Source organism: Melitaea cinxia, chromosome 24 (genome assembly GCF_905220565.1).
Source record: "Melitaea cinxia chromosome 24, ilMelCinx1.1, whole genome shotgun sequence".
Lineage (NCBI taxonomy): Eukaryota > Metazoa > Arthropoda > Insecta > Lepidoptera > Nymphalidae > Melitaea > Melitaea cinxia.
The window spans coordinates 2086408-2104135 of record NC_059417.1 but is presented as its reverse complement, the minus strand read 5'-3'; the positions used below and the strand labels follow the sequence as shown (position 1 = coordinate 2104135).

Here is a 17728-nt window from a genome sequence, read left to right as displayed (position 1 = left end):
ATTCAAATTGTGTTGCTTCTATACTATCCGAAGGAACTTCGTTCCTACCTAGTGTCCCATGACACCACATAATTTTTTGAATCAATTTTCGCTTGAGGCAGGATTTGGCTGGCTCACTAGGATTCAACTATTGCGATGAGCCTTCCGATTATCGTGCATGATCAAATTTTTATCACATGTGATGATTCGATATACACTGTGTTATTTTTTGCGACACCGTAGACATACACACCATTAACCCTTTGAGCCATTTCTGCAGTACCGGTGCCACGATGAAAGTCGTAGTCATAAATAACACGATATTTCAATTTTTAAATTTTGTAAAATAAGTGAAGTAAAGATGAAAAACAAAAAAGGAAAAACAATTGAATTACGGTTTTCGGATCGCAAATGTATTAGTAAATAGCTGTGTAAATTTAAATTTGGAATTCTTAATCAAAGAATAAATATTTGAGATCAAAGTGGCTAGTACGACTAAACGCCAGTTTCATATGTAAGGACCCAATATTTGTTACATATGGACGATCAAATCAAGTGACAACTCTAATATTATTTTTATTGATTGTGTTTGCAGCCAAACGAAAAAAAAAACCGACTTCAATTATATCGACAAGTAAGTAGTTAGATGAAAACATAGTCAAGTAAATACGCATTATCAAAGATTACTCTAAAAGTTGTGATCAGATCTCGATGAAATTTAAATGTGACCACATGATAAACATCGGCTTTCGATTAAATTAAAAATCATTAAAATCGATACACCCAGTAAAAACTTATGCAAATTTTCGAGAGTTTCCCTCAATTTCTCTGAGATCCCTTCATCAGATCCTAGTTTCCTTATCATGGTACCACACCGGGATATCTTCTTTCCAACAAAAAAAGAATTATCAAAATCGGTTCATAAATGACGAAGTTATCCCCGAACATACATAATATATATATCCTCTTCCTTTTTTCGAAGGCGGTTAAAACATACATTACATTACTCTGTCAATAGACAACCAACAGTTACATATAAAACCCTGCTTACGGACCTTCGTACATCTAAACACTATTAATATAAGGACACGTTATATCTACGATAAGAATTTGAGAGTTTCATTCATTGTAGTGATACTAACGGTCTACAAGAGATCTGATCGAAAAAATGGAGGTCGAAAAATTAAAAAACTCGGCTTTCTGCATTCAACTGCTCGCAACTTTAATAAGTTAGTTATTTATTGCATTTATTTTTTGACATTAGTTTATTTTTCTTGATTTGTTCTAGGTTTTTATTGCGAATATTTATAGTTTTTGAGGTTGTGAAAATTTTTCGTAATAAGACATTTTTATTAGTAAATTAAATGATATAATTTATTTTGGAGTTTTTAGTGTTATGACATATAAGATAAAATATTATAAATAATTTCATACTTGTATTGACTGTGTCCTTATAGGTACTTTAAAACTTTTTAAGTTCATGTCATTTTTACACGCTTTTTATTAGTTTCTCCTGTATGTTTGTAACCGATTCCTTCGGACTTTATTTTGACCCACTTCAAACGTTCAGATTTAATTTAAACTTAGTACACTTATCGAAGACCGATGATAATACCTTTATTCCTTTTTAGTTTGGTTTATTTATATATTTTAGTTTTTTTTAAGACTATTATTTATTAATGTAATATATTATAAATTATAAGTAAAAAAAAAAAACTAAAAAAAACCCACGCTTTTATAGCTAATCGAACTAAAAAGTAAAAAATAATTTTTAATTAAAAAGAGTTTTTATTACAGTAGTAGAAGATCGAACAATCAATCATAATTAATTACATCAAAATAAAATTATAATACAATTTAAGTTATTAAGAAAATAATTCAATTCAGAGTAAAAAGCGTGAGTTGCTTGATATATTAAATCTAACAATTATTTTACTTGCAACTATTTATGTGCGGAGAGTTGTAAAAGCATAGTAAAAAGTTATGATAATATAGTAAGACTACTTCGCTCACGTTGAAATCAGTGTGTCACAAAGTTTTCCAGGCAAACTTCCAGTGAAACTCTCATCAAAATCGGCTTAGCCGTTCTGTAGATTTTGAGGGAATCGATCACATACACTTTTGGGGACTTTGTTTTATAATACACCAACTGTTGCCCGCGACTACGACTACGATCAAGATGTTTAACGCAAATTATTTTTTTATTTCAGTCACTTGAAATGCTTATCACGCTGAGTAACTTTTGAATAGACACAATTTAGTATAATTTAATAGTTATTTTTATAAAACCTCCCTATACACCACATTTTTAGTTTTATTTTCAGGCTGCAGTATAAATAACCTATCAGGCGAACTTATAGCTACTGTATATGTCTCATACAAACTATCAACCCCAATTAAACCCCCTTAGCGGTGGAATATCGCAAAATCGTATTCTGTTCTATTCTATTCTGTTCTGTTCTGTTCTGTTCTATTCTGTCCTATTCTGTTCTATTCTGTTCTATGCTGTTCTATTCTGTTCTGTTCTATTCTATTTTAGTCTCTATTCTGTTTTATTTTTGTTCTGTTCTGTTCTTTTCTGTTCTCTACTATTCTGTTCTGTTCTATTCTGTTCTCTTCTGTTCTATTCTGTTCTTATTCTATTCTATACTATTCTGTTCTGTTCTTATTCTGTTCTCTAGTTATTCTGTTCTGTTCTATTCTGTTCTTATTCTATTCTATTCTATTTTTTTTCTGTTCTATTCTATTCTATTCTATTCTGTTCTGTTCTATTCTATTCTATTCTGTTCTATTCTATTCTTTTCTGTTCTATTCTATTTTGTTCTCTATTCTGTATTATTTTTGTTCTGTTCTGTTCTTTTCTGTTCTCTACTATTCTGTTCTCCACTATTCTGTTCTTTTCTATTCTGTTCTCTTCTGTTCTATTCTGTTCTTATTCTATTCTGTTCTATTCTATTCCGTTCTGTTCTATTCAATTCTGTTCTGTTCTGTTCTATTCTGTCCTATTCTGTTCTGTTCTGTTCTATGCTGTTCTATTCTGTTCTAATCTGTTCTGTTCTATTCTGTTCTCCTCTATTCTATTCTGTTCTTTTCTGTTCTATTCTGTTCTATGCTGTTCTATTCTGTTCTATTCTATTCCGTTCTGTTCTATTCTGTTCTGTTATGTTCTGTTCTGTTCTGTTCTATTCTGCCCTATTCTTTTCTATGCTGTTCTATTCTGTTCTGTTCGATTCTGTTCTCTTCTATTCTATTCTGTTTTATTCTGATCTTTTCTGTTCTATTCTGTTCTATGCTGTTCTATTCTATTCTATTCTATTCTATTCTGTTCTGTTATGTTCTCATTCTATTCTATTCTATTCTGTTCTATTCTATACCGTTCTGTTCTATTCAATTCTGTTCTGTTCTGTTCTGTTCTGTTATATTCTGTTCTGTTCTTATTCTCTTCTATACTATTCTAGTCTGTTCTGTTCTGTTCTTATTCTGTTCTGTTTTATTCTGTTCTATTCTGTTCTTTTCTGTTCTATTTTGTTCTATTCTGTTCTGTTCTTATTCTCTTCTATTCTATTCTGTTCTGTTCTGTTCTATTCTATTCTATTCTATTCTGTTCTATTCTATTCTGTTCTGTTCTGTTCTGTTCTTATTCTGTTCTATTCTATTCTGTTCTATTCTATTTTGTTCTGTTCTGTTCTATTCTATTCTATTCTGTTCTGTTTTATTCTATTTTATTCTTTATTCTTTTTAGTTTTGTTAATATAATAATATTTTAGTAATAATAGTTTTCCAATATCCTTATTAGGACCGCCAGGATTAATAAATTCTTTCGTGGATCCTCTATAGGTAAGAAAGATAAAGCTAGCACGCGATCTGCTCATGCTTGCAGTTTCGGACTTACTCTTTTGCTCGGGCACTTGGCACAGCACAACGGAGGCAGATAGTTTTTAAGGCTAGGTGCATTTTTACCTTGTTTATTCCTTACTAGCTGTTTCCCGCCCACTTCGTGTGACGTAATTCCGTAGCTTCGTTCGACGCGGAATAGTTATTCTGTTCGGATTGAAGAACTTGATTGCTCTAAGTTAACACATACATACAACCCAAGCTGTATATTTCGTACCGCTTGGTGGTTAGCGTGTCCCTATCCAGAATTTATTTCTAGCTTAAACTGTATACGTTAGGCAGATCACAAGATAGGACAAATAGTTATAAAAAATTGTATATCTATTTAGACATTTTAAAGCAACGGTGAATTTTTATGTTTAATTTAAACATGCTTACGAAGGTCCTAATAACGATTCTTAATGAAGTCTATTTTATGCAATTGAGATGGTAGCCAGTCAGATGCAGCTGAAGAAACCAACCGCCACCTTCCAAATATGGCATCATGTAGTGCTGTCTCGCTACGTAAGTTCCTAAAACGGTTTCCTCTACTGAACCGCTGATTTTTGATATTACAAGGTATCGATATCTCAGAGACGTAAGTACAGCAACAAATTCTAGGTTCTAATACAAGTCTCATCAACAACACCGTAAAAAATTATTTAAGTTTGTGGTACGTCACCTCAGTATATCATTTACATTTGCTTAATATTTTATTGACATAACATCATATTTTCCATTTTACAATAACATTTAATTAATGAAAAGGCGTTTTAGCAGAAGAAAAAAATCAATGTTCCAACGCAGTCTGTTCTTCGCCTTATGAAGCCAATCAGAAGCAGCGAAAAAAACAGAACTGCCGATTTTTGCCGACATTTGGTTCATTCAGTGTTTATATGAAAAGTTTATAATGACCCCCTCATCATCATCATTTCAGCCTATTTCAGTCCACTGCTGGACATAGGCCTCCACAATTACTCATGTATCCATAGACACCATGCTGGGCAGGCGGGTTGGTGACCGCAGGGCTGGCTTTGTCGCACCCAAGACACTGCTGCCCGTCTTCGACATGTGTATTTCAAAGCCAGCAGTTGGATGGTTATCCCGTCATCGGTCGGCTTTTTAAGTGGTAGTGGAACTGTGTTATCCCTTAGTCACCTCTTACGACACCCACAGTAAGAGAGGGGGTGGCTATATTCTTAATGCCATAACCACACAGCAATGACCCACTACCAATAGTAAAAACTTCTAGGGTAAATTTTAAGCTGTATTTGACAGTCCAAAAATTTCTGAGCTGATTTACCTCTTCGTCAACCTCAAACATAATTTGAGTGATTACCAGGAACAAAATTATGCAAAATTAGTTCCAGCAGACTAAAAAAGACAGACGATTCTCCTACTGCGCATGTGAATAGACAATTTCCCTTCAGTGCTCCACGCAACTCCTCTACATGTAAGAGTCTATAGAACGCAATTGGTAAAAAATCCCCTGTACCGAGTATATTAATATTATAAACAGCATTTCGAAAAAGATTCCAAGTATTGACATATGCCATGACGGCTGCTTCAATTTAAGCGTAACGTAATCAGCTATTTGTCGGAATCGTAGTGCTGTGGGATGTGCAACTGAATTTCAATGTTTTTATGAGTAACTGTTTATTTAAAGTAATTTATTTTATATCGTACTAGCTGTGCCCGCGACTTCTTCCGCGTGGAAGTTAACAAAATAATTATTGTTTAGTTCGTAGTTATGAAAGAAAACTAAAATATAAGTAGCTTAAGTTACTCCTTATTACCTCAGTTATCTGCCAGTGGAAGTCCCGTCAAAATCGGTACAGCCATTTCCGAGATTAGTCGGAACAAACAGATAGAAAGACAGACAGACAAACAAAAATTATAAAAAAAATGTTATTTGCTATATGTAGCGTCTATACATATGAATTTAGTTAAAAGCGGTTATTTTAATATTACAAACAGACACTTCAATTTTATTAATTTCTATAGATTTAACATGTCTAATATTTTGGTTTGGATATTGCTGTATAATTTAGAGTTTGATAGAATTTATTATATACCTCTTAATTACTGGCTCTTCATTACAATAATTTGTAATTTTTCAATTAACCTATAGTTAAATTTTTAATTTTGTAATCTGCCGTATTGACATACAATTTGACCGTTCGATAATTTGTAATTGTTAATTTTATTTGACTCCAACGTGTTGTTTTCATTTTAATTTTTGTTTTTCACATTTAATTATTTTTTTTTATTTGCATTCCTAAATTTTTATGCTTTTGACATTGTATTTTATCAGGCATTTCTGAATAGTTACTGGATGACACATGAAACTTGATACATATTAACGATATTGTCATTTAAAAATTTTATTACTGATTGCTTACTGATAAATTTACTAACTAATTCTTTGTATTACTTGACGTGATAATGCAACATGCATTGTCACGTCAAGTGATAATCTGTAATTAAAAAACATTGACATCATATTGTAACCTTATCTGTAAGAAACTATTATTAATGTATCTTTTACTAGCCGACCCGTGCCCACTTCGTTGGGCGTTAATTATTATTATATTAACCAAATAACATACTTTAAAGAACAAATTTTATAGCTTAAATAAATTATATGTTGCTCCAACGGCATCTATCAAAAATCGAGAAAACGTCGTCGATAGACTAAAATAAGACTAAATTAATAACGTCGAAAAACTAATAAATTGTTGTCTATTAGCGATAGATGGCGCTAGTTGATTTACCATTTTGACATTATATTTTAATCTTTTTCTTATTTACTGAATTTTTTGTTCAATAACAATAAAATATAGCCTATGTTACTCCTGAATAGTGTAGCTTTCTGTTAATGAAAGAATTTTCAGGATTGGATCAGTATTTGCGAAGATTACCCCCTACATACAAACAAAGTTATAAACTTTACCTCTTTATAATATTAATATAGATTGGTTATCATTTAAATAAATAAATAAACTCTGCGAAGACTGTAAATTTTGGTTTATTCAAAATGTGAAACTTGAGACTGAATTGTGCCAGAATGTACCGTGATCCCAATTTTTTCTTTGTTATTGTTAAATGATGTAATAATTAAAACGAGAAAAAAAATTCAAGTTTTTTTGACTGAAAAAAGGTGACTGACGGTTTTATAATGTGACATATTGACATGCAATTTGGGCATTCGATAATTTTATAATTTTGACATTGTGCTTATAACACCTAGTGTAAAAGTTTGCTAAATATTTATACGTCATTAGAAATACAAAATAAATATTTAGTTTTATTTCTATGCCTCATTGTTATATATTGTAAATTAACTACGTCTATTAATATCTATTTTGATATAAAAAGTTTTGGTTTAATCTAGATTTATAATAAATAAAAAAGGCACATTTTAATTTTACGTTTGACAGACTAAGCTTCAGTCAAATTTTAACAACAAACGCACCTCGGCTGCAGAAGGTTAAAAGGTGTTTTTCTCTTTCCAGTTGCAAACTTGACAGCTCTAACTGGATTCATATATGCTTGGCCATCGTATACTTACACACTTTTTAAGTCAAACGAGACTGTTTTGGATTCACCAATGAGTAGCGGTGAATTTTCTATATTGGGAAGTCTGGCAAACATTGGAGGGTTTTTGTCAACACCTTTTTGTGGTTATGCTTTAGACAAGTTCGGAAGGAAGTACTCTGCTATGGTTTACGGTGTACCTTTTGTAGTAAGTGATGATCAATTATGTTCTCTAATAGTTTCAGCTTCACCAGTGGTATTGGTGTGATTTGACTACTTTTAAACTTATGAAGAAATTAAACATTGTTCAAGTTTAGTTTCTTTTTAAGTTATAGTTTGACTAACCCTTTGGCGCAGGTTTGTATTTGCGCTGCTTTGTGCTCCGTGGGTGGTGGGTTTGATTTCTCACTGAGTCTGAGTGTAGTATTTGTATTGAGTGTAGTATATATATATAATGTCTATGTACGTCTGTTTTATTTAAAAAAAATAGCTATAAGAGTATATGTTACCTATATACCAAGAGTATATAACACAAGTATCAAGTCGCTTACCTTAGGACTGGAAATTTAAGATAAATCTATCAACTAGTACCCTGCGTGCGTCGCTACACTTTTTCTTTGTCGTATCAACTCAGAAACCTTTGTGGGCTCACGTACAACACTTTGCAGAAGATCATGACATGATCAAAGGCGTAGTTTACGATTCTATAAAGGACATACAAACAAACATTCATATATATATATATATATATATATATATAGATAAGGTGACTCATTATATTACTTTGCCCACTACTATTTTATTTAACTATAAAATACCTCATTACTTCAGCCTAATATAGTCCTCTGCTGGACATAGATCTCCAAATGCCTGCGTCGAAAATGGCGCGAACTCATGTGTCCTGCCCATAGTCACCATGCTGGGCAAGCGGGTTGGTGACTGCAGGGCTGGCTTTGTCACACCGAAGACGCTACTGCCCTTCTTCGGCCTGTGTTATAACAAGCTAAAATTATTTTGTTTCACACTTAATACATTTATTTTAATAAAACTTTCAGGTTGCATGGGGAATTATTGCCGTGACCAAGTCTATGTACCTTGATATTTTTGGCGCTGGATTAGCTGGTCTCGGTGCTGGAGGGCAAGCGGTATCCACTGTATACATCTCGGAAATATGCCACGACTCTATCAGAGGCGGCCTAACATCGAGTACTATATACGTATTCTTCTTAGGACTATTATTTTCATACACCTTAGGTGGATACCTCCCCTATTATAGTGTAGTGTACGTGCATCTAATACTATCTATTTTGTACGTAGCACTTCTTACATTATTAAAGGAATCACCAATTTTTCTATTGAAATGCGGCAAAGAAAAGGTAATTTTTTATATTTTTTTTTAAGATAATCTTGTGTGTAACTTTTTTTTGTTTTTAACCGACTTCCAAAAAAGGAGGAGGTTCTCAATTCGACTGTATTTTTTTTTTAGGTATGTTACATCAGAACTTTTGATCGGGTAGACCGATTTCGACAAATTTTGTTTTAATCGAAAGGTGGTGTGTGCCAATTGGTCCCATTTAAATTTATCTGAGATCTAACAACTACTTTTCGAGTTATATCTAATAATGCGTTTTTACTTGACGCTTTTTTCGTCGACCTACGTTGAATTATACCGCATAACTACTTCTACTGGATGTACCGATTTTGATAATTCTTTTTTTGTTGGAAAGGGGATATCCCTAGTTTGGTACCATGATAAGAAAACCAGGATCTGATGATGGGATCTAAGAGAAATCGAGGGAAACTTTCGAAAATCCGTAACAACTTTTTACTGGGTGTACCGATTTTGATAATTTTTAATTTAATCGAAAGCTGATGTTTATCATGTGGTCACATATAAATTTTATTGAGATCTGATAACTACTTTTTGAGTAATCTTTGATAACGCGTAGTTGCTTGACTATTTTTTCGTCGATCTACGTTGTATTACTTGTCGATGTAATTGAAGTCGGTTTTTTTTCGTTTGTGAGCAAACACAATTATTGATTATATTATTTTTGAAAAGATTCGCTTTCTCTACTATCGAACATAAGTGTTTGTATATAAAAGAGGAACTAGGATATTTATACGCTGAATTGTTGTACTGTAAGTTAGCTAAAACCCGATGGCAAATAAAATGAAAACTTAGATGTGTCTAGCTCGCTTTGATCACGATCATCTTACACACAAAACGCGTATTCCATTTTAACTCGAACATCTTGGTTTGGAAGACAAGACAACAATTATTGACAACAATAAAATTATTAACTTAAAATTTTATCAAGAAGCTAAACTTGAAATAAATATACAAATATAAATTAGTTTTACTACTGTACAACGTAGTATAAATAAATTATTATGTTTGCTCGAAACCAAAAAAAAACGACTTCGATTTACAATGTGGGTAGTCGAAAAAATATCGATTAAATACTGTATAAGTACTCGTCAGATTTCTATCAAATGTAAATGGAACCACACAACAAGTACCATCTTTCGAATTGAAAAAGAACCAGAGAGAGTATATATACAGAGTGTTCGTTAATCAATCAATTGTCGCTACAATAATTTTGCCAGGTCCTTATGCGATTTAGTGAATTATGTCGCAGGGCGCGGTGTCAGAGGTAACTTGTGGTGTTTTACAACTTACCACCTATTTACGATACGTGCGAGTTTTTTATAGTTTATTGAGTGATTTTTTGTATGTATTAGATATGAAAAATATATCAAAAACTATGCGAAACGATCGTTTGCTGCTTCAGCGTGTAATATCCCACTACTGGGCTTTCGATAGGCCTCTTTCCTCATGTAGGGGAAGGATCAGAGCTTAATCCACCACGCTGCTCCAATGCGGGTTGGCGGATATATACTATGAGTAACGATCGCTATCAGGTGTATCAGGATAACAACCGGGACCGACGGCTCAACGTACTCTCCGAGGCACGGTGGGGGGAGCCAAAAGGACTGCACAAACACTCAGACCACGGCAAACACCTGTATCATCATTCATCATTCCAGCTTATTGCAGTCTACTGCTGGACATAGGCCTCCACAAGTTCGCGCAAAAAATGCGTGAACTCATATGTGTTGCCCATAGTCACCACGCTGGGCAGGCGGGTTGGTGACCGCAGTACTGGCTTTGTCGTACCGAAGACGCTGCTGCCCGTCTTCGGCATGTGTATTTCAAAGCCAGCAGTTGGGTGGTTATCCCGCCATCGGTCGGCTTCTTAAGTTCCAAGGTGGTTGTGGAACCTTGTTATCCCTTAGTCGCCTCTTACGACACCCGCGGGAAGAGAGGGGGTGGCTCTATTCTTTGGTGCCGTAGCCACACAGCACATCGTAATATATCGCATATCGTAAATAGTGTAGTAAAATGAATATTCCTGGAATCGATTTTCATATAAGGCCGCCGGTATGAAAAAACCATGAGAAGTAAACGATCTCGTTACTTTTCTCGTAACGCCATCTATCGGAAAGATAAACTTCTAAGAAATAGTCGTCATCTATAAACGTTGACAACGAAGTTTTCTAATAACACCATCGATCAGTCGATAGATGGCGTTATATGATTCATTTATTTACCATTTGATATGGTATTAATCTTTTTTTTAGACTAGCAAGCCTTTTTTGTGCCTATTTAGATAGTCGATTTGAATGAGTAAACTACAGTTGTGCGTCGGAGCTGACACTCATTTTTTTACATAGCCCTAAAAAATCCATAAATTAGAAAATTATTACTAAATGGCGAATACTAGTAAAGAAATGCGTATTGGAAAGAATTCCTCCTAGGATGTTTAATCGTTTACATGCTCACATAATGTATCATTCAGAACGAGTATATAAAAGTAGCTCGTCTATTTAAACAAAGTCAAATTTAAAAATGGATTACGGTTTTTTTTTACGAGGAACGATATCAACTTTACCTACAGAACCCTCCATTTGAAAGAACGTAGTTAGGAGTCGAAAACTCTGTATGTATTCTTTATTGCACTCATTAGTTATGAGGTAACTTACATTAATAATTGTGTTTGCTCGCAAACGAAAAAAAAACCGACTTCAATTACATCGACAAGTAATACAACGTAGATCGACGAAAAAATAGTCAAGCAACTACGCGTTATCAAAGATTACTCAAAAAGTAGTTATCAGATCTCGATAAAATTTATAGGTGACCACATGATAAACATCAGCTTTCGATTAAATTAAAAATTATCAAAATCGGTACACCCAGTAAAAAGTTATTACGGATTTTCGAGAGTTTCCCTCGATTTCTCTGGGATCCCATCATCAGATCCTAGTTTCCTTATCACGGTACTAAACTAGGGATGTCCCCTTTCTAACGAAAAAAGAATTATCAAAATCGGTACATCCAGTAGAAAGTTATGCGGTATAATACAACGTAGGTCGACGAAAAAAGCGTCAAGTAAAAACGCATTATTAGATATAACTCGAAAAGTAGTTGTTAGATCTCAAATAAATTTAAATGGGACCAATTGGCACACACCACCTTTCGATTAAAACAAAATTTGTCGAAATCGGTCTACCCGGTCAAAAGTTCTGATGTAACATACATAAAAAAAAAAAAAAAAAAAAAAAAAAATACAGTCGAATTGAGAACCTCCTCCTTTTTTGGAAGTCGGTTAAAAAATACAGTCGAACTGAGAACCTCCTCCTGTGTTTGAAGTTGTTTGTAAACAAGAGTATTTCAAAGATAAATGTAGACACAAATACTCTATTTTATTTTATATAACACATTGCATTAGTATAATTCTGCGTTTTTTTTTTTTTTGTATATAAACCCAATTTATAAGGAAAAGGAGGTTCCTATTTCGACTGCTTTTTTTGGTCAAAAAATTTGATCTAAGAACCGTCGAGGGTAGATTTTAAAATTGCTTTGTTTTTCTTAGGGGAGTCAGTTAACGGGTACTATAAAAAATATTGACGTAACCTGTAGAATCTAAATGCTGAACGCGTTTTCTTCATCGTTAATTTTGCTTTTTGTCTAATCTGGAATATAAATAGTCTTGTAAACATCTAAATATAATCCAACTAGTAAACAATATATAGCGACATCAAAAAAATCTATTAATAATCTCTTTTTATATAAAAATAAAAATTTCATTTTAGGAAGCAGCAGAATCAATTGCTTTCTATCATCGAATCGAGAAAAATTCTAAAGAAATGGAACTTAAAATTAAGAAATTAAAACTACAATTAGATCCAAGAATTATTAAAATATTGGAATCGGGTGGTGATGGTAAGTGGAATATAACCTAATTTTAAGTCAAGTTATTTTTGGTAAAATTGAGGATCCTTAATTTTTTAAAGGAATTTGAATACGAAAGAATTAGACTTGTATGGAGACCTGCGTACAATTTTAATTCAAGCATAGACATCTACGCAAACAGACATTCTTACAATGTATGAGGAAACAACTAGATACTTATGTAAATACGCTTTACTTTTTCATTTAGAGAGATTAAGTTTTTTAAAATGATACTCGAATAGCGTAACTTATCTAATTTGTTTGGTCTAGACTTTGGTTTGCTGATTTATGGCTGTAAAAACAGAACTATAAACATTTGTGTGTTTTATTACAACATTTCGTTACGTAAAATAGACACAATAAACGGAAGTAAATATAAAATATAATAGATATTCTTATTATTTTTTGTCGAAAACACGGAGAATACAGAAAGAAATACTGTAAAAACACACACATCCAGCAAACGACAAATTAATGATTTCTGCTATTAAGAGATTCATCGTCTAGTCATATATGTGAAAATCTTACTAACTGAGATTTTATCAGTCTAAAAGATGTACATAAAATTTATAGTTGTGTTGATCGAAAACGAAAAAACCGGCTTCAACTACATAGAAAAGTAATACAACGTAGGTAAAAGGAAATATAGTCAAGTAAATGCGCATTATTAAATAATTTAATAATAAAATAATAAGTAAATAATACGAATTAGATAATTGTCAGATCTCGATTAAATTTAAATGGGACCAGACAAGCACCACATTTCGATTCGACATGGTAAAAGCTTCTGAGGTTCTTACATCAGAACTTTGTTACTTTAAATAATTGTGTTTGCTCGGAAACGAAAAAAAAACCGACTTCAATTACATTGAAGAGTAATACAACGTAGATCGACGCAAAAATAGTCAAGTAACTACAAGTTATCAAAGATTACTCGAAAAGTGGTTATCAGATCTCAATAAAATTTATATTTGACCACATGATAAACATCAGCTTTCGATTAAATTAAAAATTATCAAAATCGATACACACAGTAAAAAGTTATTGCGAATTTTCGAGAGTTTCCCTCGATTTCTCTGGTATCCCATCATCAGATCCTGGTATCCTTATTATGGTACCAAACTAGAAATATCCCCATTCCAACAAAAAAAGAATTATCAAAATCGGTACATCCAGTAGAAAGTTATGCGGTATAATACAACGTAGGTCGACGAAAAAAGCGTCAAGTAAAAACGCATTATTAGATATAACTCGAAAAGTAGTTGTTAGATCTCAAATAAATTTAAATGGGACCAATTGGCATACACCACCTTTCGATTAAAAAAAAATTTGTCGAAATCGATTCGCCTGGTCAAAAGTTCAATGTAACATACATAAAAAAAAAACAGTCGAATTGAGAACCTCCTCCTTTTTTGGAAGTCAGTTAAAAAATAAAGTCGAAATGAAAACCACCTTAAAAATATAATATCATACATGCTTTTTTTAGATGCAGCTGTTGAAGAACTTTTAAAAAAGTCTCCAAGCACCACCGAGAAAGATGATGAAAGTTTATCAGTGTGGCAATTTCTAAGTATGAATTTCAATATACAAGTATTATTATTTTTATCGCGGTTAGAAACAACAGCATAATTATATCCTGTTCAAAATTTGGAGCAACCACCTGGAGGAGCACCTCAACCTTACAAAAGATCATAGCCAAGTAACATCGCTTTCAAGTATTGTTGTGGTCCTGTGGTGAGTAAGGTGGCCAGAGCTACTAGGCAGGGTCGACTGTAGAGTGTAGGGTCGACGCTGCCAAGTAACACTCAACAACGTGTCATAAAAAAGTATAATTGAAAATTATTAAATCGAAAAATAGCCTCTTGAATACATTTATGTATATACACATATAGAAGATTCGATATGGTTTGATACGATTCAGCTTGTAACATCCCACTGCTGGGCATAGGCCTCTTTCTCAATGTTGGAATTGGCGGGTATATTCTGTACTATTAGTAACGATCGCTATCAACTATTTAGGGTAACAACCACGACTGAAGGCTTAACGTGATATCCGAGGCACGGTAAGGAGACCAACAAGGACGGACAAAGAAACAGGAAAAAAATTATTTGTATAAATACTATATATATATCCATCTCTAGCGGGAATCGAACATGCAAACCGTCACTATTTTACTACCGTACTATGTATATAACACTTTATTTATAGTACTATGTAAAATAATTTTTTTGACATACACCATCTTAATTGGTTAATTAATCTCTGTGCTTTGGGTAACAGACGAGTAATGTACCTATAGACATTTTTTAAATAAATTAAGATAAAAGCACTTACATGAATCGTAAGATCAATATAACTTTTATTGTCAATAATTTCAGAACGTTCCGAATCATCAAGAAAAGGACTAGCTACAGTACATATACTCATGGTATTATCAATCTTCATGGGGGCCATGGTTATTTCACTGTATGCTGAACTTATATTTAAGGAAGCAGTCCCCGGTTTGGATACAAATACATGTTCGATTATATTAGCCGGGATTTACTTAATTGCATGTCTGATGGGCGCACTCGTGTTGGACAAGTTTGGTAGAAAGGTATATTTGTTTTTTAGCTATGAAACGTAATGAATCTGACTGAAATTTTCAGGAGGGCCTTGGATCCCGTGGCGTGATACCAAAATATTGAAAAAGATGTACACCCAGTCAGTCAGTTTGTACAGCTTATTGCAGGATACTGCTGGACAAAGGCTCCCACAGTTCATGATATATTCACCTACTATATTAAAAAAAATAACAACCTCCTTCACGCGCATCGCAATACGATACTTCAAGGCTATGTTCCAGTGAAGTAGATTAGCTTATCCTCAGATATTATAGCTATTGAGACGTAAATTCATTAGTTACGGAAGGCATAGTATGCTTCTTAAAATCCCTTCCTTTCGATCAAATAACAACCCTTTTTTTCTTATAACCGAGCTTGACACATGTCATATTTAATTGGTAGTATTGGCGTTCTAGGTATTCATGTTTCCAAACATAATTTGAAGCAATGTAGCGTTACATTGTCTTAAGCAGTGATTTTACTTGATTTGTATTTTCCTTTTCAGACTCTGATGACAGTATCATGTGCCCTGTGTGGAGTATTTACAATGTTGTTGGGCTCTCAACTGCATTTCCATTATGCGCCTCCTTGGTTTAGCGCATTTGCGTTATATGCATTTAGCTTTACGTACAATTTTGGCTGCGCAGCGATACCGAGTGTCGTCGCTGCTGAAATATTTTTACCTGAGGTAACGAAACTTTTTTACAAGTACTTTTTTATATAAGTAGATCGGTAAACAAGCGTACGGCTCACCTGATGGTGCACAATTACCGTAGCTTATAAACGCCTACAACACCAGAAGCATCGCAAACGCGTTACCGACTTTATCCCCAATCCTAGGAGCTTTAGTCACCTTACTCACTAACAGGAATACAATACTGCTTGAAAACACTATTATTTAGCTGAAGTCTTCTGTAAGGTTGTTGATATGATATTATGTTTTAGGTGCGAGGATTTGGGAACAGTTGTGTGATGGCTTGCAGGTGGATATCTGTCTTTGTCCTCCTGAATATTTTCGCTCCCCTAGTTGAGGCCTTCGGTCTCGGAATTACTTACTGCTTCTTTTCCGTGGTGTGTTTCTTATCAGCTGCCTATAGTCACTTGTATCTGCCGGAAACTAAGGGACTATCGGTTGATGCGATACAGAAGCTGTTTGTGAAAGAAAGAACGAAGAAATAAACAAAGGTTTAATTAAGAATTATAGATAAAATGAAATTTTTACAGGACATACATTTCATCGCGATATTTTGTTTTATTTAGTGAGCGCTATGTAAACTTTAAAAGATATATAGCATTTAAAAACAAAATGGCCAATGGTCAATCTTGATCGGATTGGAAAAACCGCCAGATTTATCAAAAAATCGGATTTTGCAATATTTTGTTTAAAAATATAATTATGCTGCCTTATTTAGTGCAAGTACACTGATTCCAATTGCATATTTGGATATAATAGGGTTGTGAATATTAGGATATGTAACTTTTATAGTATTACTAGCTGACCCGGCAATCGTTGTCTTGCCGCTAAACGCTATTAAAAATAGGGGTTGATGGTAGAGGGTTGAAAATTTAGGGTTGTATGTATTTTTTAATGTTGTATCATAAAAAAATAGAAATTAAAAATTTTGTCTAAAAAATAAAAAATAAAAATTTAGGGGTGGACTACCCCTAACATTTAGGGGGATGAAAAATAGATGTTGGCCGATTTTCATAGATACCGGATAAGCACAAAAAATTTCATCAAAATCGGTCAAGCCGTTTCGGAGGAGTATGGCAACGAAAACTGTGACACGAGAATTTTATATATTAGATATTGTTTTTTTTTCCTCGTATACATATATATCAACAAAAATGTGTGTTTTATATGATATCTGTAATGTATGTTTTTATGTGATATTATATTGAACAATATCTTTGACTATTAAATATTTTTTAACGTATTGTTTATATTTATTTAATTCAATATAATGAAATAATAAATATAGTTATAGCAAAATTATATATATATATTATACTAGCGGTGCTCGCGACTTAGTCCGCGTGGGATTATAAATTTTCTGAAGTAAAAGTAGCCTAAGTTACTCTTTGTTACATCAGCTATCTGCCAGTGAAAGTCTCGTTATAATCGGTCCAGCCGTTTTAATATTAACCGGAAAAAACAGGCAGACAGACAGACAGATAGACGGACAAAAATTGTAAAAAAAATTGTTTTATTTGGGTATATGTACCGTGTATAAAATAAGTACATAATTATGCATTTAGTAAAAAGCGGTTATTGTAATATTAAAAACAGACACTCCCATTTTGTCACGTGCGGGGATCGAACCCGCAACCAGCCAGCGCAACAGGTAAAGGTAAGCCAGCAAAGTTTCCACTTATATCTAAAGGTTAGCCAACAGTTGTTTACACTGATGTATATAGCTGGCTTAGCATTAGTGG

At 33.3% G+C, this 17728-nt stretch overlaps 1 protein-coding gene across 1 annotated transcript; it reads left to right on the top strand.

Moving 5' to 3' along the window:
• Positions 1 to 7462: 7462 nt before the first annotated feature.
• On the top strand, positions 7463 to 16471 carry LOC123665761 (facilitated trehalose transporter Tret1-like). Its single transcript, XM_045600022.1, has 7 exons — positions 7463 to 7597; positions 8445 to 8765; positions 12550 to 12679; positions 14175 to 14258; positions 15068 to 15285; positions 15798 to 15980; positions 16238 to 16471. The coding sequence occupies exons 1-7, from the start codon at positions 7463 to 7465 to the stop codon at positions 16469 to 16471; spliced, it is 1305 nt and encodes a 434-aa protein (XP_045455978.1).
• Positions 16472 to 17728: the final 1257 nt, after the last annotated feature.

What these genes read in the sequence shown, in the direction of transcription:
- LOC123665761 (XM_045600022.1), top strand. Translation starts at nt 7,463, where the DNA reads ATGAGTAGCGGTGAATTTTCTATATTGGGAAGTCTGGCAAACATTGGA. An exon ending in TTTACGGTGTACCTTTTGTA is followed by an intron (nt 7,598 to 8,444) that starts GTAAGTGATGAT and finishes TAAAACTTTCAG; the next exon opens with GTTGCATGGGGAATTATTGC. An exon ending in TGAAATGCGGCAAAGAAAAG is followed by an intron (nt 8,766 to 12,549) that starts GTAATTTTTTAT and finishes ATTTCATTTTAG; the next exon opens with GAAGCAGCAGAATCAATTGC.